Source organism: Anomaloglossus baeobatrachus, chromosome 1 (genome assembly GCF_048569485.1).
Source record: "Anomaloglossus baeobatrachus isolate aAnoBae1 chromosome 1, aAnoBae1.hap1, whole genome shotgun sequence".
NCBI lineage: Eukaryota > Metazoa > Chordata > Amphibia > Anura > Aromobatidae > Anomaloglossus > Anomaloglossus baeobatrachus.
The window spans coordinates 896,023,655-896,047,760 of NC_134353.1; the positions used below are offsets into that span (position 1 = coordinate 896,023,655).

The following is a 24,106-nucleotide window of genomic DNA, read 5'->3' on the forward strand; positions in this document are numbered from 1 at the left end:
ACTGACCCACAGACCATTGCACTGCTTTCCCCATTCACCGGCCGTCCTGGTGTCAGTGATTGGTTGCAGTCAGCTGATATGCTGACACTCAGGGTGGGGGCATGTCTGACTGCAACCAATCACAGGCACCGGTGGGCGGAGAAAGCAGTGCATATGAATAAGCAGTAATTAGTGGCCCATAAAGTGAATGGGTGCCCTGGAATCAGTGTACATTCGCACGGGAGCAGTGTACAGCCACGCCAGTGTCTCGGTAAGTACAGGGTGCATGCTCCCATCCCCCTATCCCTTCTACCACCATTTTTAATCGCAGGATTCTAGTCCCTATAAACTTATATGGGGCCTGGAATCCGGCCCAGAACCAGATTTTAGAAACCGGATCACCCGGTCCCGGTTATCTGCGAGTCCACTCATCACTAATATGAATGATAACTTAAGAGGAGGATTGAGTTCAATAAGGGAGGATAAATATGATGATAAACATGGCATAAAGATAATGAGGGTGAAGAATAGCATATGATGAGCCTGATTGATGCAATGAATGATTAAAAATCAGGAAGAACGGTGACAATGTTGGATGATGATGATAGATGAAGAGGATGATGTATTTCAATGGTGGTAGATGAAGACAATGTTGGTATGAGGATGTGCATGGATGATGGGATTGGATAACGTGATAGTAGATAAAAAGGGTGATAATAATCAGACATTATAAATATGAAAGATAACTAAGCCAGAAAGTAACAATGGATGATCTTGAGGACTGTCAACCACGGTGAATGAAGAGTATCTAATTGTATACAGATGCTGCCAAATGATGGCTCTTTCCTCTATCACACTCGGTTTTCCTGCTTTTCTCTTTATTTCCTCACAGACCAGCCTATCAGTGTGACGGCCACCCGCCCGCAGGTGCCTATCGGAGAGATCCCGTACACCCTGAGCCTCAGCGCTCACTTCCAGTCTGCATACGGCATTGCCAAGATAGAATGTAACTGTGCCACCAGCCCTGTGGAGTACACGAATGAGGACAAGACCGCCGCCAAGGTGAGGAGATAACTCAGAACCACGTGGACTAGACAAATCCTAATGTATTACATAAAGCAGAAAGTAAAATTTTTTTTCATTTTTTTCTTGCTCCACATAAAATCATGTGTCCTGCTCACATGAAAAGACTCTGGTCTCCTGCAGCCACCACTAGGGGGAGCTGAGGAGGTTATTCTGAGGACGGATTTATTACAAAGTTTAACGTGTAACTGTATAATTAAAAATAAGGCACAGAGATACGTCAGAGCTTTTGTGCATGGGAAGTCAAGATGGTGAGACTTACTGTAGACTGATTGCTAAAACAAAACAACAGAGTACGTAGATAAGAACTGCTCTACTTCAAAACTGAAGATAGACCACATAAGTCTTTCTATTAATCCCTTCTTCAGTCTCCGAGCAATCCTCACTGACCACTTCAGCTCTATGGTTTTTACAATTAGTGGAGGTCTTATCACCTGAACCCTACAGATAAAAACTTGTGACATGTCACAGATTCATGTCATACGTTTTCTGAAGGCGCAGTTTGTCACGATGTGACTGTAAGATAGCGAGGGACAAGGAGTTTCTGTCGCGGGCGGAGGAGGGGACGCCGCGCTCTCCCACTGCTGCTCGGGTCCGGCTGCCGCGGCTGCTGCGGCCTGCTGCTGCTCGGTGGCTCGAGCGTTGGGCCGGATCCCGGGGACTCTAGCAGCGCTCCTCGCCCGTGAGTGAAAGGGGGTTTTTTGGGTGTGGGGATTGAGTCTATTGTCCGTGACGCCAACCACGGTTGTGGTGATTTGTAGCACCACCGCTGCTCAATATGGGGATCCCGGGAGTGGTGATGCGGAGCAGCCAGGTGTTGTGTTGCCCCTCCGTGGGTAGGGGTTGATGATCCCGGGGCCCAGTGATGGAGTGGAAGGTGCAGGGCCTGGTGGGCGCAGGGACGCGGGGGCAGCGCTGTGCCTTGCGGCACTGTGGTACTCACTCAGCCTGAGACGTTGACACAGTTTTACGGTAAACCACACGGCTGGAAAGATGGTTCCCACGGACGGCTGCACTTGCTCTCCCAGTAGGTAACGGTGATGTCCCTTTGACCTGCACCTAATGTTCGTGTGTTGGTAGCAATGGGTTCCCACCGGTAACCCGCTCCCCGGCTTGGATATGGGCCGGAGGAGCCCTACTTTGCCCGCAGGCACTGGCCCTGAGAAACTGGTGCCCTGGCGGTGGCGGTGTTTCTCCTCAATGGTTGGACTGTTGCCTTCAGTCGGGACTTGGTTGTTGGGGGACTGACGGATTCGGCAAATTATGGCGACTCCTAGCCTTGCCGGGGTCCGAGAGGCCCCTGCCCTGGTGCTGACTGTCCTTCGTATACTGCTCCAGACCGCCGGGCCACTACCCGTCCGCGGTCCTTCCAGCAACCTCCGAGCAGTCCCCCTCCAGACGATCACCGCTGTTGCTGACCTTGCTGACACTGTCCTGCACTTATCTGGACTAACTTCAGGTCTTTCTTAACTCTTTCTTCTTACTTCTTTGCTCCACTACTACTTCACTTTCACTTAGCTCCTCTACCACTTCCTCACTCAAGCTCTGCCTGAGCTAGACTTCTCCTCAGACTCTAGTCTGGCTTCCACTGCTTCCTCTCACTTTCCCTTCCCTTACTAGACTAACTGGTTTTCCTGCCTCCAGAGCTGTGTCCTCCTTGGTGGGCGGAGCCAACCGCCTGGCCCACCCCCTGGTGTGAACATCAGCCCCTGGAGGAAGGCAACAAGGATTTTAGTAGCTTTGGTGTTCCTGACTGGGATGTAGGGTGTGGTGGTGTTGTGACCTGTGACCCCTGGCTTGCCCAGGGCATCACATTTCTATACTGTCCTTCACGGTAGGGGCCTTAGGCTATCCTTAACTTCCGGATTACCCCTGATGGTGGAGATGCCGGAGTCCAGTTCCTTATTATATCCCTGGGTAAAGCTAATTTTTTCCACCCTCCCCCAAAGGAAGGAGCAGAAGTGTGAAGGAAACACAGATGAGACAGAAAGGGATAACCGAAACTCAGTCACATTACACACTCTCAAGAATAAACAGTAAGAAACAAAAGGGAAAAGCAAGAGAAGTAAGGCAGCAACAAAAGGACAACAAGGGTTAACACCACAACCGCACACAACAATAATATCACTCGGGGGCAGTCACTGCATTTAGATAACGCTCATTATAGAGTAATTGTGTCACTAGAATCTTTTTGCAGGCATTGACGACTGTCATGGCAGTGTCAGGATCTGGGGACAGTTCAGTTTCTTGCATTCTGTCTGCTAACTTCCCTGATGTCTGTTATCACTGCATAGAAACTCGGGCGTCAACTTACAGACCTGTGGTTCATAGGCAGGAGCCAGGCTAGCAAGAGTTAATCTCTGCTGGGCTGCTTGGTCACATGCTATGGAAGAGCCAGTCACATCTGCTCCCCTCCTAAATATGCTGGCTGCACTGTTCTTATGATGGCAGCTATAGCTTGACTATACCTGGCCTGGAGAGGTAGATTTATCCAGGGTTATGGGTGGTTGTAGCTGCAGACAGACAGAATTTTGACATGGCTTCATAAAGGGCAAATAGACGTTTGGACTTATTTATAATACCAAGCCTAAAAAATTGGGACAATTAATTAATTAAGGGTTAGGTGATACATTTTGTGGATGCCAATGTGTCCATATCATAGAGATCTCCTCTGGGAGACATTACTTTATGGACACATCCATGGTTCATTTCAGAATTATAAGCGGCTGTGGATTATGTATGAGATGAGAAACGCAATTACATAAAAGATTATTTAGATGTTCCACCACACGTATGCATTGATTTGATATTGGATCTTTACATATTTCCAGGTATCACTGTCCGAGGGACACAAGTTTGAGCGAGACGTTGAGCTCCTTGCTTATTACTCAGAGGTGAATAAACCAAGTGTGACAGTGGAGGCCGGACTCGATGCTGCCAAAGAGCCAAAATCAGGTGATTCGTGTGCCAAGTACCTTGTCCCTACCCTGCTCTATTTACACTTCAAGTACAGGTGTCAAGAAATTGTGAAACTTTTTTAATAAGAACTTCACCCCTTCCTGTATGAGCGATTTTCTGTTTTTGCGCTTTAGTTTTTTTCCTCCTCTTCTTACAAGAGCCTTAACTTTTTTTATTTTTCCATCCACATAGACACATACTGGCTTGGTTTTTTTAGGACATGTTGTACTTTTGACTGACACCATTAATTTTATCATGTGATGTACTGAAAAGTGGGAAAAAAAATTCCAAGTGTGTCAAAATAGCTAAAAGTGCGCAATTTCAGAATTGACATTTCTTTGATTTCATTATATATGATAAAAATCACCTTGAATCAATATTCTCCTGGCCAGTACAAATAAGGTTATACCAAACCTAATATAAACATAAACAAATAGCCAGCTCACCGTAGTCCAGGTCTGGAGTGTACCACGTGGTCCACATGGAAATCCCAGGTAGGGAATAGCAGAATCCAAGACAAGAATTAAATCCAGCGGATCTCAGGCAGGCAAGAATAGGTTAAAAAATGCTTTTTATTCTTTCTTTAAAAATTCTTATTCATGGATACTAGCAATGAATAGCAATACCCCTATATAGTATGCTAAATCCCAACATGCACCAGGTTACCTGCTGGAGTCCATATTGGCTCCCACCAACACCTGACAAGTGCACCTGTGCACGGGGAAAAATCACTCATAGATAAATGCACACATTAAATAGCAACACTATAAGAGAAGTATAATAAAAACAAATACACATGAAAAAACATCGCTATTTTACACAAAGTCAATTATATTGAACAATTAAAGGGAACCTGTCATCAGAAATTTAGCTTGAAACCTAAACGTTTCCCCCTCTGCAGCTCCTGGGCTGCATTCTAGCAAGGTTCCTGTTGTTTATGTGCCCCCTTTCTGACCAAAATAAAGACTTTATAAAGGGGTACCTTTTTGTATTCAAATCTTGATAATGGTACACGGGGGCGGGCTCTCTGGTGGCCGTTAGTCTGCCTCCTGTCGCTTTAGGCCGTCCCTCATCGCTCCATTCCATACTTCAGGACGCCGCCCACTGCGCCCGAGGGGCCGTGCACGCGAGGACCGCTGGTCACGTGTGTCGCTGGCACGAGATTATGGGTGGCACTGTGATTGCATCGCAAGTGCCCGCCCATCATCTCGTGCCCGCCCTTTCCCCTCTGCCTCCAGTGTTCTGCGGTGGTGTCCGGTGGTGTCCTGCTCCGCTCCTCCCATCTATTTCCTGCTGCAGGGTAAGATGGGAAAGAGGTGACGTCGGGTCATCTGGCCAGCGCTTGCGCAGAACGCTGGTGGCAGAGGGGAGAGCGTGGCCACGAGATGATGGGCGGGCACTTGCGATGCAATCTCAGCGCTGCCCATAACCTCGTGCCTGCGCACACGTGACCAGCGGTCCTCGCGTGCGCAGCACCTCGGGCGCAGTGGGCGGCGTCCTGAGATATAAAATGGAGCGATGGGGACGGCCTAAAGCGACAGGAGGAAGACTAACGGCCACCAGAGAGCCCGCCCCCGTGTACCATTATCAAGATTTCAATACAAAAAGGTACCACTTTATAAAGTCTTTATTTTGGTCAGAGAGGGGGCACATAAACAACAGGAACATTGCTAGAATGCAGCCCAGGAGCTGCAGAGGGGTAAACGTTTAGGTTTCAAGCTAAATATCTGATGACAGGTTCCCTTTAAGTCTTGGCAGGTATTCAGACCCTTATGAACCCTTGTATCAAGTTTGAAAATCCAAAAGGACTCATGATTTAAGATTTTTCTTTTGACTAAGCGCCCGCTGCAAGGCGGGACGCCAGGTGCCACTCCCAGGGCAAGAGACCGGCACTGTGGTAGCTGAGCGGGCCAGGGTGACAGCCGGACTGGGTAAGCAGAAACACAGGGCAGGGCAGGGACCTGAACAGGAACGGACAGGGTAAGCACCAGCAGACATCAGACACGAAACACCAGGAGTAGGACCTCAGTCATAGGTCATGGACATTGGGTCAGGCTCAGACATCAGTCAGCAGTCATCATACACTGGACATCAGGTACAGCAGGTGCGTATTGCAACAGGGCAGTTCAGGCCCAGGTGTGGACTACGGCAGAGTGATGTTAGTGTGACGCCCTGGACTAGCCAGGTAGTCACAGACACAACACCACACACACCCCTTCCCCGGATAGGTGACAACAGTCACACTAAAAACCCTTGTTGCCCCCCCTCCAAGGTCTGATGTCCACACCAGGTGGGGCGGAGCCAGGCGGTTGACTCCACCCACCGAGGAGTTCACAGGTCTGGAGGCGGGAAAAACAGTGGAGAAGGCAGTCAGACAGTGAGTGGAGAGGAGTTGACAGTGGAAAAGTGAGGAGAGAAGTCAAGGGCAGACCTGGGACCAGGCCTGCCACGGACTGTCTAGGTGTCTGGGTCGGAGCCCAGGCACCTCCAGCAAGGTCGGCAGACGGTGGTGGCCGTCTGCAGGAGTTGGCGAACGGTCGGTGGAACCGTAGGACCGGGGTCGGCCGGTGGCCCGCCGGTACCAAACCAGGGAGCCGATTGGAGCCAAGCACCAGGCAGGGTACTCAGACCCCGACTAGGCTAGAAGCCACCCTGATAGTCGAATTTAGCGATTGCGGTCTGGACCTCAGGGGTTCATTCCCACCCAAGTCCCGATTGACGGCAACAGCCCAACCATCCCGGATAAGTGCCACCGCCAAAGGCAAGAGATCCAAAGGGCCAGCGCCTACGGGCAAACGGGCTCCTACGACATTTACACGCCGGGGAGCGGACTACCAGTGTCCAGGCACAGGAGTCACTCACAACACAACACAGGTGCAGGGAAACGACAGCCATCACCAACCTGTCCAGGGAGAACACCGCAGCCGGCTGTGGGCCCCGTCCATTCTACCGCTTACCAGAGACTCCGTTATCTTGTGTCAGAGTGAGTACACCAGTGCCGTCAGGCACCGCACCGCACCGCGACCCTGCGCCCTGCACCCTGGCCTTCATCCTCCCCGCAGGCCCCCCGAGACCATCGCCCCTGCCCACGGAGGGGTTAACACCAAGCTGCATAACACCGTCACCGGGGGGCCTAGTCAATGGCAGCGGTGGTGTCCATCCTACGTTCACCACAACCCGTGGGTGGCGTCACGAACTTTACCAAACAACCACCCCAAAACCCCTGCGTGCACCGCCACTACATCCTTCCAGAGCGACGTGACCCGCGGGTCCGGAGGCGCTCGAGCCACCGACACACGAGCCTGGACCCGAGCGGCTCGGCGGTCGCAGCCGAGGCCGCGGGGGCGGTACACATCGACTCTTCTGGCGTCACGAACAGGATAGAACCAGTCCACTTACCTGTGGAAGTGCGCCTTGCAGTGCCCGTCAGCGGCGTCCCCTGAAAAATCTGAACATCCGCCATCTTTGGCACGAAAGTTTCCCGCTCGAGTCGTCTTCCCCGAGCAGTGAAGGCGCAAAAGCGAAGCCCCGCCCCCAAAGAGAGAAGTGCTGTAGAAAGACCAAGGGGGAGCGGGGGAGCCGGCGGCTGCTGATGCTCGCAGGAGAAGAAAAGGAGGATGTCGGCGTCCGGGGAGTCGAGCGGAGCGGCACCCGTCACCGGAGTGGCGGGGCCTGAAGGTAAATCAGTCAGCCAGCAGGTGGCTCCCGCTCCGGTCACAGGAGCGGAAGTCCCGGGGATGCCAGCAAGCCCAGCAGCACCAACCGAAGGACCCGCCGGTGGTGATGACCCTGCGACGGTAACGGAGCAGGCACCGGTAGGCCGCCTGGCTGCACCTGAGAGGCCAAAATCGGAAAGCAGCGACTCCGATAGCAGCTCGGGGGATGATACGGAGTCCATCTCGGAGGATGAAGCCCCGATCGTCATTGGCGTCTTCGAAGACATGATGGTAGCGATCTGCAGGTATTGCAGGCAGTCAGGGCACTTTGCGGGTGCGTGCCCTGAGAACGGCCGGCCTTAAGACGGGGTCGGCGAACCACAAAATAATTAACCCCTGAAGTTCTACAGTTGAATGTTTTAAAGTTACAGTTTTAAAGGTCCCGTTCCTGCATCACCGTCTTCCTTTGTTGAACGCCCCCATGTTCCCGTGGGGCGCCATCCGGTATGCCGGGTGGAAGGAGCCGGACCCTGCCTGACTTGTTGAACGCCGTCGGGGTCAGAGCCTCGGTGGGCGCCGTCAGGGGTCGGAGCCCCTGGTGGAGGACGGCAGGGAGCTAGAGGAGCAAGGACAGTTCTACAAGTGGAGCCCAGTCCACCGTACCCACACTGCAGGCAGTGGAAGACGGGGTCTTTGTGGACAGTGCCACCGTGAGTGAGCGTGGCATTGGGAACCCATGCTGCCCTGTGGTGGACAGGGGAAAGTGGCTGGAAGAGGCTGCGCCGGCAGCGAAGTTTTACCCTACAGCAAGTCCCCGTTGGGACCCTACAGTTGTTTTGTTTTATGGCAACGAATCGGCTGCTGAAGCGCCCATCCCCGTTGGGACTGATGTTGTCCCTATCCCCCAAAGACAAGGCTGAGAACTAGCAAGCCACCCAATAACTATTGGGCTTGTAAATAATGCCCCCAATTGCCCTTCCAGCAACTGCCAGTCGCCGGAGAGGCTGGTTGGAGGAGGGACCCGCAGCAGAGCAGGCTGGGGTCCGGTCACCACCAGAACCGGTGACCATCCTCCGGGTCAGGGGCCCCCTTGGACGTGGGGCCTCTGAGTGACTGCTGGGTGCGAAGCACCGTACCCGTTCCCGCTTGGGTAACCTGGCCAAGTTCCTGTTTCCGGACTGGGGAAAAGGAGTGCTGCCCACTTCTTAGGGGCAGCATCAGGGCTAGGTTGCTTGGGTGAGAAAGCGGAAGGACATGGACCCGTTCCCTGTTATAAATAAAAATGTTCCCGTTTGTAACGGTTCAAGTAATGTGCCTCCCGTAAGGGAAGAAATGAAAGGTACTTGTTTGAATGTTTGATTTTTCAATTGTTTATATCTTTTCAGAAAAATAAAACCTGTTATGGACGGGCAGCCCGCGGACGGTCTGCATTAAACCAAGGGGAAATGTGACGCCCTGCACTAGCCAGGTAGTCACCACAGACACAACACCACACACACCGCTTCCCCGGATAGTTGACAACAGTCACACTAAAAACCCTTGTTGCCCCCCTCCAAGGTCTGATGTCCACACCAGGTGGGGCGGAGCCAGGTGGTTGACTCCACCTACCGAGGAGTTCACAGCCCTGGAGGCGGGAAAAACAGTGGAGAAGGCAGTCAGACAGTGAGTGGAGAGGAGTTGACAGTGGAGGAGTGAGGAGAGAAGTCAAGGGCAGACCTGGGACCAGGCCTGCCACGGACTGTCTAGGTGTCTGGGTCGGAGCCCAGGCACCTCCAGTAAGGTCGGCAGACGGTGGTGGCCGTCTGCAGGAGTTGGCGAACGGTCGGTGGAACCGTAGGACCGGGGTCGGCCGGTGGCCCGCCGGTACCGAACCGGGGAGCCGATTGGAGCCAAGCACCAGGCAGGGTACTCAGACCTCAACTAGGCTAGAAGCCGCCCTGATTGTCGAATTTAGTGATTGCGGTCTGGACCTCAGGGGTTCATTCCCACCCAAGTCCCGATTGACGGCAACAGCCCAACCATCCCGGATAAGTGCCACCGCCAAAGGCAAGAGATCCAAAGGGCCAGCGCCTGCAGGCAAACGGGCTCCTATGACATTTACACGTCGGGGAGCGGACTACCAGTGTCCAGGCACAGGAGTCACTCACAACACAACACAGGTGCAGGGAAGCGACAGCCATCACCAACCTGTCCAGGGAGAACACCGCAGCCGGCTGTGGGCCACGTCCATTCTACCGCTTGGTTTACCAGAGACTCCGTTATCTTGTGTCAGAGTGAGTACACCAGTGCCGGCAGGCACCGCACCGCGCTGCACCGCGACCCTGCGCCCTGCACCCCGGCCTTCATCCTCCCCGCGGACCCCCCCGGGACCATCGCCCCTGCCCACGGAGGGGTTAACACCAAGCTGCATAACACTGTCACCGGGAGGCCTAGTCAACGGCAGCGGTGGTGTCCATCCTATGATCACCACAACCTGTGGGTGGCGTCACAAACTTTACCAAACAACCACCCCAAAACCCCTGCGTGCACCGCCACTACATCCTTCCAGAGTGACGTGACCCCCGGGTCCGGAGGCGCTCGAGCCACCGACACACGAGCCTGGACCCGAGCGGCTCGGCGGCCGCAGCCGAGGCCGCGGGGGCGGTACACATCGACTTTAGCACAGCAGGTACATCCAGACTTCAGGTTAAATAAAACACGACTTTATTCACAGGACACAGAAGGACTTCGGATACATCACACGGCAGGATATCAGGATACATCACAGGACAGGAACACAAATACAGGACAAGGCTGCAGTCCAGGGGGATTGCTAGTAACTGAATACGCAGGTACCTGAATACACTGGTGTCGCGGGCGGAGGAGGGGACGCCGCGCTCTCCCTACTGCTCGGGTCCGGCTGCCGCTGCGGCTGCTGCTGCTCGGTGGCTCGAGCGATGGGCCGGATCCCGGGGACTCGAGCGGCGCTCCTCGCCCGTGAGTGAAAAGGGGATTGGTTTTGGGATAGTTTATTGTCCGTGACGCCACCCACGGTTGTGGTGATTTGTTAACACCACCGCTGCTCTGTATGGGGAGCCCGGGAGGGATGGTATGGAGCAGCCAGTTGTTGATGTGCCCCTCCGTGGATAGGGGTTGTGGTGCTCCCGGGGCCCGGTGATGGGATTGGAATGGTGGACAGGCGGGTCTGGGGCCTGTGGAGGTGCAGGGGCGCAGGGGCAGCGCTGTGCCGCACGGCACGGAGGTACTCACTCAGCCAGTAACCACGACACAGTTCTCGGTAAACAAACGGCTGGTTGGACGGGTCCCTCGGACGGTTCACGGTGCTGCGGTTCCCTGCAGTTAGCGGTGATGATCTCTTCCCTGCACCTATGTTAAGTCTTTTGGTAGCGATGGGTTCCCACCGGTTACCCACTCCTCGGCTTCAAGCTGGGCCGAAGGAGCTCCACTCTTGCCCGCAGGCGCTGGCCCTGGGAAACTGGTGCCCTGGCGGTGGCGGTGTCTCCCCTTCACGGTCGGGCTGTTGCCTTCAATCGGGACTTGGTTGTTAGGAGACAGAGGTCCCCTTCACTGACGGATTTAGCAAATTATGGCGACTCCTAGCCTTGCCGGGATCCGAAATGCCCCTGCCCTGGTGCTGACTGTTCTTCGTATACTGCTCCGGTACCGCCGGGTCACCACCCGTCCGCGGTCCTTCCAGCAACCTCCGAGCAGTCCCCCTGCAGACTATCACCGCCGTCTGCTGACCTTGCTGTCACAGTCCGGGGCACACACCCGGACCAACTTCAGGCTTGCTTAACTGTCACTTTTCTGTCACTACAACTCCACTGTTTACTCCTCCACTCTAGCCCTCAGCTAGACTCCAACTCCTCTCACTTCCTCCTCCAAACTCTATCTGTTCCTCAGACCCTAGTCTGGCTTCAACTGCCTGGTTTCTCCCGCCTCCAGGGCTGTGAACTCCTCGGTGGGCGGAGCCAACCGCCTGGCCCACCCCTGGTGTGGACATCAGCCCCTGGAGGAAGGCAACAAGGATTTTGGGTTAGCTAGGTGTACCTGCAGGAAATGTGGGGGTGCATGTGGTGTTGTGACCTGTGACCCCTGGCTTGCCCAGGGCGTCACATTCCCCCTTAGCAAAACGCAGACCGTCCTCGGGCTGCCCGTCCAACATCGGTTTTATTTTCCTTTTGTTTTCTGTAAATAGATAGAAAACGGTAAAACGGTAATATATTTACAAATTATGGCATCATCCCACATCGGGAGGTTCATTTCTTAAACGTTGCAAACATTAACACGGTTAACGGTTACGGTCTCCGCTCTCTCCCACCCAAGTAACCTGGCTCTGATGCTGCCCCTAAAGCCCAGGCAGCACCCCTTGACCCCAGTCCAGCACAAGCTACCCGAGCGGGATCTGTCCTTCCCCTCCAGAGGGTAGCCACCGGTTCCTGTGGTGGCTGGGCCCCAGCCTACCTCTGCTGTGGGCCCTCCCTTCAACCTGCCTCTCCGGAGGCGGTAATGCGGAAATGGTACCGGTAACTCAACTTATTTACAAGTCACTTAACGTTTGTGGTTGCCCTGCAAGTTCACGGGCTTGTCCATGAGCAGTTCCTCATGCAAACATTTTTCAAACGGTCCCCACGGGGACAACGGTGCCGGCACGGCCGGTTTCCAAATCACGGTAAATCAGATGACTTCTCGGTAATCATTTTGCTTATCATCATTTTTCAAACTTTTCAACAAACACACTTAAAACACAGCTGTTTTCTTTCCCCTCCCCCTTTTAAAGAACGGTTTCCCTGTACCTAAGTGAGGGCCTACCTAGGTTGGGACGGGTGGACCTCCGAGGTCCGGTGTCAGTGGGGCTAGGCAGTGGGGCAGAGGGAACAATCGGTTCCTCCTCCCGGCTATCGTGTGGGACAGGCGGAGGCATAGGGGAGCTGGGCACAGGTTCATCCCTGGGCACTGGCACTGGTTCTGGCTCACGGTTGACCGCTTCCACCACTTCTTCATCCACAGGTTGTGGGAACAGTATCACTGGAAGAATCACTGCGCCGTTCTGTGTAGGCCAGTCTGCTGGGAAGTCACCCATCACAGTGTGGATCACCTCTTTTGCCTTCTCTGCTGGTGGAGGAGCTGGTACTTCAGCCATCGCCCTCAATGCTGGTGGGCACCTTTTCAGATGGTCCCGGGAAACCGTGGCCAAGGTGCCCCCTTGGTCACGACTGATCTGGTAGGCCTTTCCATCTTCCCATCCTGTGGGTTGGATGACGTATGGGATTTGTTCCCATTGATCATCCAGCTTGTGGGTTTTCCTCTTCCGCTTTAACACCACATCTCCAGGCTGGAAAGGGCCCGCAGACGCTTTCTGATTGAAGCGCTGCTCCTGTTGTTCTCGACTCAGACTTAGGTTCTTCTCCACATACTCCTGAATCTGTCGGTACTGCACCCTCCGCCGGGTGTCCCATTCAGCCGTTGAGGGGAGTGTCTCTGGGGCTTCCAGTCCCATTTCCAGGTCCACCGGCAGTCGGCCAGGCCGAGCCCTCATCAGATACGCTGGGGTGCACTTCGTTGAGCTAGACGGGATATTGTTGTACATATCAACCAAGTCAGGCAGCTTCTACGGCCACAGGTTCCGCTCCTCCAACGGCAGCGTTTTGAGGAGGCCAAGGACCAGATGGTTCATCTTCTCACACATACCGTTGGTCTGGGCATGGTAAGGTGTGGTCCGGATCTTCTTGCAGCCGTACAGCTGACAGAACTCATGGAACACCTCCACCTCAAAGGCTGGACCTTGGTCGGTAAGCACCTTCTCAGGGTATCCATGGGGTCGACAGAAGTAAGCTTGGAACGCTCTAGCGGCGGTACGGCCGGTTAAGTCCTTGACCGGGACAACCACCATGAACCGGGAGTAATGATCTACTATGGTCAGAGCGTAAGTGTACCCACTTCGGCTGGGGGTGAGCTTTACATGGTCCAAGGCGACCAGCTCCAGCGGTTGGTGTGTAACGATCGGGCGTAGGGGAGCCTTCTGGCTGGCTTCATCCTTCCTCCTCAACGTACAAGGACCGCACTCTCGACACCAGGCCTCCACAGACTCCCGCATCCCACTCCAATAGAACCGCTCCCTCAACAACATCTCCAGCTTCTTCCATCCGAAGTGGCCGGCACCATCATGGTACGCCTGCAGAACAGTGGGTACATCAGCTTGGAGAATAACCAACTGGCGGATCTTCTCATGGGTCTTCGGGTTGATCAGCTCACGGTACAACCTCCCCTGATGTAAGCACAGCCGGGTCCGTTCCTTCCACAAGCGTTGGGCTTCAGCTGGGGCGGCAAGGTCGATCCCAGCAGCGCCTTGCTCCACCAGGGTCTTGACTAGGCGGACAGCAGGCGCCTGATTTTGAGCTTCCTGCCACTCCTGACTGGGCAGCGGATCCAGGTTCACCCGTGGTTGGTGGACATGTACCTTCTCAGTTGGTGGCCGGTGGAATGCAGGCAACTCGATCTCCTCGAGGTCATCATCCTCGCACCCACCTTCTGACAAGTGGGGCATCCGAGAGAGGGCATCAGCATTAATGTTGACACGACCGGCCCTATATTTGATGGTGAAGTTATAGTTGGCTAGTCTGGCCACCCACCGCTGCTCCAGCGCGCCCAGCTTGGCCGTGTCCAGGTGAGTCAACGGATTGTTATCCGTGAAAGCGGTGAACTTTGCTGCGGCCAAGTAGTGGCGGAACCGCTCGGTGATAGCCCACACCAGTGCCAGGAGCTCGAGCTTGAAGGAGCTGTAGTTCTCAGGGTTCCTTTCAGTCGGCCGGAGTTTTCGACTAGCATATGCAATCACCTTCTCCTTTCCTTCCTGGACCTGGGACAGGACTGCCCCCAAACCCACATTGCTGGCGTCTGTGTAGAGGATGAATGGGCAGCCGTAGTCAGGGTACGCTAGGACCTCTTCTCCAGTCAAGGCCGCTTTCAGCTGACGGAAGGATTCCTCATGCCTGTCCTCCCACACCAGTGGGGCTCCGATGGGTCTACCACCTTTGGTCTGTCCCACGAGGAGGTCTTGCATGGGGGCAGCCATCTTCGTATACCCCTTGATGAAGCGCCGGTAGTACCCCACCAGACCCAAAAACTGCCTTACTTCCCTTACGGTGGTTGGTCTTGGCCAGTCCTGGATGGCAGTGATCTTCTCAGGGTCGGGGGCAACACCTTCTGCACTCACCACATGCCCCAGGTACTGCACTCTGGATTTCAGCAGGTGGCACTTGGAGGGCTTCAACTTCATCCCGTATTTGGCAAGGGACGCGAACACCTCGGCTAGGTGCTCCAGATGGGCTTCATACGTCTGAGAGTACCCAATCACATCATCCAGGTATAACAGGACGGTCTCGAAGTTTAGATGTCCCAGACAGCACTCCATCAGCCGTTGGAAGGTTCCAGGGGCATTGCACAGCCCAAACGGCATACTATTGAATTCACAGAGCCCCATTGGGGTGGTGAACGCGGTTTTCTCCCGGTCTTCCAGGGCCACGGCCACTTGCCAGTACCCACTGGTGAGGTCAAGGGTAGAGAAGTAATTTGCGGTTCTCAGTGCGGCCAAAGACTCTTCAATGCGGGGCAGTGGGAGGCATCTTTATGGGTTATCTGATTAATCTTCCGGTAGTCCACACACATCCGCATGGTACCATCCTTCTTCTTGACCAGTACCAACGGAGCGGCCCAGGGACTAAAGCTGTCCCGAATAACCCCTGCCTCCTTCATATTCCTCAACATATCTTTGGCACACTGGTAATGTGCAGGGGGAATAGGCCTGTACCTCTCTTTGATAGGGGGGTGTTCACCGGTGGGGATGTGGTGTTGGACCCCTTTGATCTGCCCAAAGTCTAGTGGGTGTTTGCTGAAAACCTGTTCATACTCCCGCACCACCCTGTATACCCCTGCTTTGTGATGTGTAGGGGTATCATCAGTGCCCACGTGTAGCTGTTGGTGCCACTCATTTACCTCCCCCTGAGGCGGGGAAGTGCTGGTAGTAGGTGGGGAGACTGAGGGAATGGCTTCGTGGATGGTGTGGGGGTCCAGGGTGAGCAGTTGGCAATGGTGGCATACCGGGGAAGCCTAACTTCTTCCTCCCCACAGTTCAGCACCCTCACGGGCACTCTCCCCTTCTTCACGTCTACCACCCTTCGGGCGGCCATTACAGTGGGCCAGTGCTCGGAGGGTATGGGCTCCATCATGGCAGGGTAGTCACGCCCCTGAGGCTCTACTGCTGCCCTACACCAAATCATCATCTCACTCCTAGGGGGTACAATCAACGGAGAAACATCCATCACTCTCACTCCACCAATCTCTCCTCCTGTTGAGTTTACATGCTGGCGGTACATCAAGGCTCGGATCTCACGCTGCACAGCTCTCTGTCGGCTCCCCGCCGCCGTGGCGGCCAGCTGCTGCAGTAGGGCCAACACATCACCCATACAGTGCTCCATCACATTGGTTCCTAGCACTATCTTCGGGTTATGATCGCTGGGTTCATTCATGATCACAATCATACCCTGGTGTTGCAGTTCAGCTTGCCCTACTGTCATGGCCACCTGTTTATACCCCACTTGGGTCAATGGGAGTCCATTAGCAGCAATTAGCATTATACTAGTGTCTGGGGGTGCCAGCTCGTCTGTCCCCCAATACCGCTGGTACAGTGTGTATGGTATGGTGGTTACCTGTGATCCAGTGTCCAAGAGAGCCATCACCGGTATGCCGTCCACAGCCACGGGTATGATGGGCCAGGCCCCGATATACCGGTCCCGCCAGTCTGGGGGGCCACGGGGTTCTACTCCTGAGGATTGGCCCGGGGCCCCAGGGGTTGCTCGTTTAACGGGCACTGTCGTAAGTAATGCCCGGGCTTACGGCACTTGTAGCAGGTTGGAGGTCTGCTCCGCGCGTTGTTAGTACTTCTCCTCTGTATCCAGGGGACATCCTCAGGGCTGTCGGCAAGCTGTATCTGTGCTGGAGGCTGGGATCTGGTCAAAGGTTGGAGTGCAGCAAGAATCTTGGCAAGGTCTCCGTCCATGCGACGGACCTGGGCTGCCAGTTCCTCCATCGTGCTGCTTGGGGCTGTAGCTATTGGAGAGGTTGGTAGGGCAGGGGCCACCACAACGGGGGCTGTCTCAATGGGCCACGGGACTGGCTCCAAGATTTCTGAAGCTGGGGGCTGTAGTGCTTTAATGGCCCGTTGCTTTAACACGGCAAAGTCCACATCAGGGTGTTCTAGGGCCCAGAGCCGGAGTTGTTTGCGATCCTCAGGGGATCTCATCCCCTGCACAAATTGCTCTACTAACATCTTGTTGCTGTCCGCCTCATTGATAGGATTCACCCGCTTTAGCGTGCGGAGGGCAGTTTGCAGACGTAAAGCATAGTCCCGAATGCTATCCACAGCCCGTTGCCGGCACTGGTAAAACTGCATCCTCAGCTCAGCTTCAGTCCGGGTCTCAAAGGCAGTCTGTAGCTTCTCAAAGATGGTGGCTACAGAGAGCCGGTCCCCCTCGGCCCAGGTCTCCGCCTCCTGCTCAGCCGCACCGGTTAACTGGCCCAGCACTACCGCTGCACGTTGCTTATCGGTCAGGGGGTACAGCTCTAGCAACGGGTTAAGTTTTTTCCGGAAGACCTGTAAAGCATCAGGTTTCCCGTCATACTGCGGTAGCCAGGTAGCTCCGGGCGCATAGGGCAAGGAGAACGGCATCACCTGAGCGAGCGCGGGGGCCGTGGCACCTCCCGCCAGCGCGGCCGGGACCTGGGCAGGCCCATTCCCATCCACGGGTGCCACTGCGGCTGCGACCACCGCTCCTCCAGTGGCTCCGTCGGGCGCAGACATCTTGTTTCCGTCCCCCTTAGCCTCTTTCCGGCCCCTCCTCTATCGGGGCGGGATTTTGGCCTTCGCGCCTCTGCTGCTCGAGAAGACGCTCGAGCGGGAACTTTTCGCACCAAAGATGGCGACTTCTGAAATTTTCCGGCCGGATACCTCCGGCGGTCACAAGGCGCACCTCTACCCAACGGCAGAGCGGTAAGATCCTGTTCGTGACGCCAAGTTGTCGCGGGCGGAGGAGGGGACGCCGCGCTCTCCCTACTGCTCGGGTCCGGCTGCGGCTGCTGCTGCCGCTGCTCGGTAGCTCGAGCGATGGGCCGGATCCCGGGGACTCGAGCGGCGCTCCTCGCCCGTGAGTGAAAAGGGGATTGGTTTTGGGATAGTTTATTGTCCGTGACGCCACCCACGGTTGTGGTGATTTGTTAACACCACCGCTGCTCTGTATGGGGAGCCCGGGAGGGATGGTATGGAGCAGCCAGTTGTTGATGTGCCCCTCCGTGGGTAGGGGTTGTGGTGCTCCCGGGGCCCGGTGATGGGATTGGAATGGTGGACAGGCGGGTCTGGGGCCTGTGGAGGTGCAGGGGCACAGGGGCAGCGCTGTGCCGCACGGCACGGAGGTACTCACTCAGCCAGTAACCACGACACAGTTCTCGGTAAACAAACGGCTGGTTGGACGGGTCCCTCGGACGGTTCACGGTGCTGCGGTTCCCTGCAGTTAGCGGTGATGATCTCTTCCCTGCACCTATGTTAAGTCTTTTGGTAGCGATGGGTTCCCACCGGTTACCCACTCCTCGGCTTCAAGCTGGGCCGAAGGAGCTCCACTCTTGCCCGCAGGCGCTGGCCCTGGGAAACTGGTGCCCTGGCGGTGGCGGTGTCTCCCCTTCACGGTCGGGCTGTTGCCTTCAATCGGGACTTGGTTGTTAGGAGACAGAGGTCCCTTCACTGACGGATTTAGCAAATTATGGCGACTCCTAGCCTTGCCGGGATCCGAAATGCCCCTGCCCTGGTGCTGACTGTTCTTCGTATACTGCTCCGGTACCGCCGGGTCACCACCCGTCCGCGGTCCTTCCAGCAACCTCCGAGCAGTCCCCCTGCAGACTATCACCGCCGTCTGCTGACCTTGCTGTCACAGTCCGGGGCACACACCCGGACCAACTTCAGGCTTGCTTAACTGTCACTTTTCTGTCACTACAACTCCACTGTTTACTCCTCCACTCTAGCCCTCAGCTAGACTCCAACTCCTCTCACTTCCTCCTCCAAACTCTATCTGTTCCTCAGACCCTAGTCTGGCTTCAACTGCCTGGTTTCTCCCGCCTCCAGGGCTGTGAACTCCTCGGTGGGTGGAGCCAACCGCCTGGCCCACCCCCTGGTGTGGACATCAGCCCCTGGAGGAAGGCAACAAGGATTTTGGGTTAGCTAGGTGTATCTGCAGGAAATGTGGGGGTGCATGTGGTGTTGTGACCTGTGACCCCTGGCTTGCCCAGGGCGTCACACTGGGACAATAGTTAACCGGACTGCAGGCAGGATACCAGACTCAGACAGTTGACCGGACTCACGGAGTATACTGGACTCAGGAACAGAAGACACCTGCCCTTCAGGTGAAAACCACATACAAAGACACATACAGTGGAACCTCGCTTAATGAGTAACCCACTTAACGAGAATTTCGCTTAACGAGCAAAGCTTTCTGTAAATTTGTAACCCGCTTTACGAGAAAGCTTTGCTGTACGAGCGAAATCCTCACTGCACACACTTCCGGTTTCGTCCATCCACCGCACTCTGACCCGCACTTGCAGTCCACACAAACACACACATGTACGCACAAACACACACAAACATACACGTACTCACACACATACAGTATTATGCTCACCTTACCTTCCGTTCCACCGCCGGGCTCATGGTTCTTGTAGTTCCCGGGTACATCGCGGCGAACTACAAGTACCATGAGGACGGCGGTGGAATGGAAGGTAAGGTGAGCATATAATATCTGTACCTTCCGTTTCATCGCCGGCCTCCTGGGTCCTGTAGTTCGCCGCGCCGCTCCGCTCCAGGTATCGGCATCCATATCAACAAAGCAGGAACTTCCTGGTTCCTGTCACCGCTTGTCAAAGGCAGCGCGCTGGCCAATCAGAGGCAAGCGGCTCTGCCTTTGACGTCAGCGCTCTGGCAGGAAGTTCCGCCCTCGTCGTTATGGTTACCTGATACACGGCCCGCACCGGAGAACAGCAAGTCCCAGGAGACCGGCGATGGAACGGAAGGTAAGGTGAGCATATAATATGTTCGTGTGCATGCGTGCTTGTGTGTTTGTGTGTGTTTGTACATGTTTGTGTGCGTTTGTGTATGTGTAGAATGACAGAATAATGGACCAGGATGGGACATTTAACACATTGTGGGACGAATTGTCAGCATTGCAATGATTTCCTATTGGAAATCTTGCTTTGCTGAACGAGTAACTTGATTAACAAGCACAGTCCCAGAACGGATTGTTCTCGTTAAGCAAGGTTCCAATGTAATGCTCTGTACCTCCTATTGGGGGGAGGAGCCTTAAATAGCTGATGCCTCCCAGCAATGGGCTGGGGACACCTTAGCAAGGTGTGCACATCTCCCTATAAAAAATGAAGTGTGCGCGCACGCTCCCTAGGCTGGAGAGCAGGAAACCCCACACAACATGTGCAGAGCCTGCAGCCTAGGTGGGAGCAGAGTCGACCATCACGTGGGCATCCACTGGGAGAACAGCCGGAGACTGCACTTATACGCAGACGGCAGAGAAGAGGAAAGCAGGTACACTGCACAAGGTACAGAGGGATGTCGGCATCCGTAGTATGCCGGTGTGACACTTTGTAGGTACAATTTGTGGAAGGCCCTTTTCTGTTCACCATGACTGTGCCCAGTGCACAACGTCCATAAAGACTTGGTTGAGGGGTTTTGGTGGAATAACATGACTGATGTGACATGCAATATGTGCTGATAATTTACAATGTATAAAGGCCCCAGACCAGGAGAACATCAACTCCTCCACAAGATTTGGCTACACTTCTCTTCTACAAAATGCACCAGTTTTCTGGTCCCAGAAAATGCTTTGTTATCATGGCAAGTACCATGATAACACAAAAACCATTCATTCCCATTGAAATAAACTGACACAGACAACTGAGCATCGCACGTAGCTGTCACACGCTACAATATAACTTACAATGCCGGATGTGCGTCACTTACGACGTGACCCCGCCGACAAATCGTAAGATATATTGTAGCGTGTAAAGCCCGCTTAAATGCAGACATTAGAGTCCCCCCACACAACTACAAAGCCATTTTTCCACCATACTCTGAAGTCCTAGGTTAAAAATATCGATACCAATGTTAGATAAGTGTACACCGTCCACCCTATAAAGGCCACGCTCAAAACCTTCCAAATCCAAGTGCCTAAAAGAAAATTCACCCAAAGAAATAAAAAAATGTTGCTAAAACCCTATTAATCCTCCTCCTAATTTTCTCCATAAAGAAAAACCGGGCTGAATTCCACACCAACCTGGGGATCATCTCGGAAAATACTACCGCAGCTGCAGGAAAAAGATTTTTAACAAAAATAATGTCCCTCTTTGCCTGAAAAATAAAATCAAGGGTTTTTACCTTACCCAAATCGTTACCTCCCAAGTGAATTATCAATAGGTCCGGTGATGGGTTAAACCTGGCTCTCTTCTTCAATTCAGCTAGGAGGTGTTCCCATCTCATACCTCTGCAACTAACCCAAAAAATATTGAACTGATCATGAGGAAAAGAAAGATTCTCTGTGTACCTCCGCACAGCAGCACGCTTCTGGGCCCAATATATGAACGAGTGGCCAACAATCCACATGACCAGGGGTTCTGAAATTAAAAGTAACTAATTAAGCAACAGATTAGGCCTTACATACAACTTGTACCTATCAGAAGACTATCTCCCCAACTTCATAATTCTACTTTTCTTTAAGCCAAGGCTAGCCGCCACCGTAGCGGCACCAATTCTGAACGAGTGAGAAGAAAATGTTAAATTACTCTTACCAAGACTAGCTAAACAACGTTTCAAAATCGAATTAAATTGAAATTTAGTAGCAGGCTCACCAGATATATGTAAAAATAAAGCACCTGCCAGGGGAGGACGAAGTGAGAGCCAATGCCTGAGGTTAAAAACTGGACAAACCTGGGAACCATTGATGGTTGAGATCTTAATTAAATGACCCTTACCAAGCTGATCCGTCTTAGAACTAATAGAAATCAAACAATGAGAACTAAACACCTTAATGTCACTGAACCACCAACCACCTTCTTGCTAGGAGACACTAAAGGCCCAGTCACACACAATGACTTACCAGCGATCCCGAAAACGATGCGACCTGATAGGGATCGCTGGTAAGTCGCTGGGAGGTCGCAGGTGATATGTCACACAGTCAGATCTTACCAGCGATGCAGGAACAATACAGGTCGCAGTAGCGACCTGTATAACGATCTCAGCAGTCACTGTGACCCTGTCACACAGTGTCAAACACAGCGATGTGCCCTGCCCAGCAGGACATCACCTTTTAAGAAAATGGCCTGGACCATTCAGCAACGACTAGAGATCTCACAGCAGGGGCCTGATCGCTGGTAGGTGTCACAAGATCGCTAATGGGATTGCTATTGCGTCACAGAAACCGTGACTCAGCTGCGATCTCGTTATGTGTGACGGTACAGTTACTCAGAGATACAAAAAATGCAAGAACAAATGCTGACCTAAACAGCGATGATTCAAAATTTGTACATACAGAACCCAATGCCACCCATAACTCGTCTAACAACTCAACTGAAATAGGACATCTATCATCAGACTGAATTGATACTCTCTTAAGACCTTTCAAAAACTGCCTAAAGCTATGTGCGCACGTTGCGTAATTACATGCAGTTACGCTGCGCTTTGTAGCGCAGCGTAACTGCATGCGTCCAGCGTCCCCTGCATAATCTATGGAGATTATGCAGGGGCCGTGCGCACGTGGCGTCTTAGAGCGCAGCGCTTCGGCTGCTGCCCGGAGCGCGCGTTCTAAGAAGTGACATGTCACTTTTTCCGTGCGCTTTGCCGGCAGCCCCTGCTCTGTCTATGGGAGGAGCTGCAGGCAGAGCGCATGGAATCGGCTTTTTTTTTTTTCACTACGGACATTTTCTGCAGCGATTTGAAGCGCAAATGTGCTCTTCAGATCGCTGCAGAAATTTCTGCAGTCACTGTACGCAACGTGCGCACATAGCCTAATAGGGAAGAATGAAAAAAGCGATTCAAAACCCAACAATTTGAGGAAAATGGAAACACCTGATAAGGCTTTATGCTAAGTCGAGTGACTAATACCACACGACAACTCAAACTGAACATAATCCCAAACAGCAGATAAATTACTGGAATAACAATTGAGACTTCTTGACTCACAAAATTGCCTCCATCTGTCCCATGCGGCAGTATAGGCTGCCCATGTATTCGGGGCTAACGAATTTTTAATATACAAAGGGATTAAAACCCAAAATGTCCCACAAGTGTTTTGGACAGGTCAGCTCTACTCGTTCCTTTTACGCTCCTTCCCTCCAACTGGAAAGCTGCAAAAAAAAGACAAAGATAAAAAAAATCTGGCTCTTGAACCCATGCCACTTTCAACTAAATATTGAATTTTAAGCGCTGGAATACCAACTGTCTTAAAACCTTCACAGCCCAAAAACATTTGGAAGATAGGATATGGATCCCGAAAACAACCCCTTTACAGCTGGTTCGAAGACTAATCCACTTATTAGCAAGCACATCACCCGAAATAGAGACAGCTACAAAAACCGCAAACAAATCTAACATTACCTTCTTATTGTTCAAACCCAAAGCGAACCACTTATCTGGCTAAATCTCAGCTGACCAAGCACTACCCAAAGAAACTAAAAACCCAGAATTACCATCCGTGCGCATGCTAAAACACAAATCATCAGAGGAGCAAAACCGATCTTGAAAACAACTAATTCCATTAAACTCACACAAAAATCTCTGCCAAACCGATAAATCCTCCCTCATCTCAAAAGACACCCGAATGTGCGCACCTGGTGAACTTAAACCTTTCGTACTATCTCACAACCATTGACAAAACACCCTCCCCATGGGGATAATTCTAAGGGCAAAGTTCAAAGACCCCAACAGAGATTGCAAGTCTCGAAGGGTAACTTTCTTATTAACAGCTATACTGTAAATCAATCCTTGTAAATAACTACCAAGCCTATTGTGATCCCTAAAAATTACAATTTCTGGCAAGGGGACTTAGTTTCTTCCGCCGCCACAGGGACCCCATCAACTCCATGCACAAATTAGAACCCCTGTGGCCAACGAACAAAAAATCATCAAGATAGTGCAGGACCCCGCCAGTCAGCACTGAATCCTGCACTACCCAATGTACAAAAGAAGAAAAACATTCAAAATAAAAACATGACAAAGCAAAACACATCGGTAGGCATCTATCAAAATAAAATTCCTCGTTAAAATAAAAACCTAGAGAGTTAAAACCTGAAGAGTGCAACGTATATTCGCTTTACCAAATTACCAGAGC

At 53.1% G+C, this 24,106-nt stretch overlaps 1 protein-coding gene across 3 annotated transcripts in view; it reads left to right on the forward strand.

Moving 5' to 3' along the window:
• The window catches only part of LOC142255303 (von Willebrand factor A domain-containing protein 5A-like), a 212,607-nt gene that overhangs the window by 67,722 nt on the left and 120,779 nt on the right, over nt 1–24,106 (forward strand). For all 3 annotated transcript variants that reach the window (XM_075326844.1, XM_075326853.1, XM_075326860.1), the window contains exons 5-6: nt 872–1,041; nt 3,894–4,017. In XM_075326844.1, the coding sequence (XP_075182959.1) occupies nt 872–1,041; nt 3,894–4,017 (294 nt within the window). The remainder of the gene's footprint in view (nt 1–871; nt 1,042–3,893; nt 4,018–24,106) is intronic.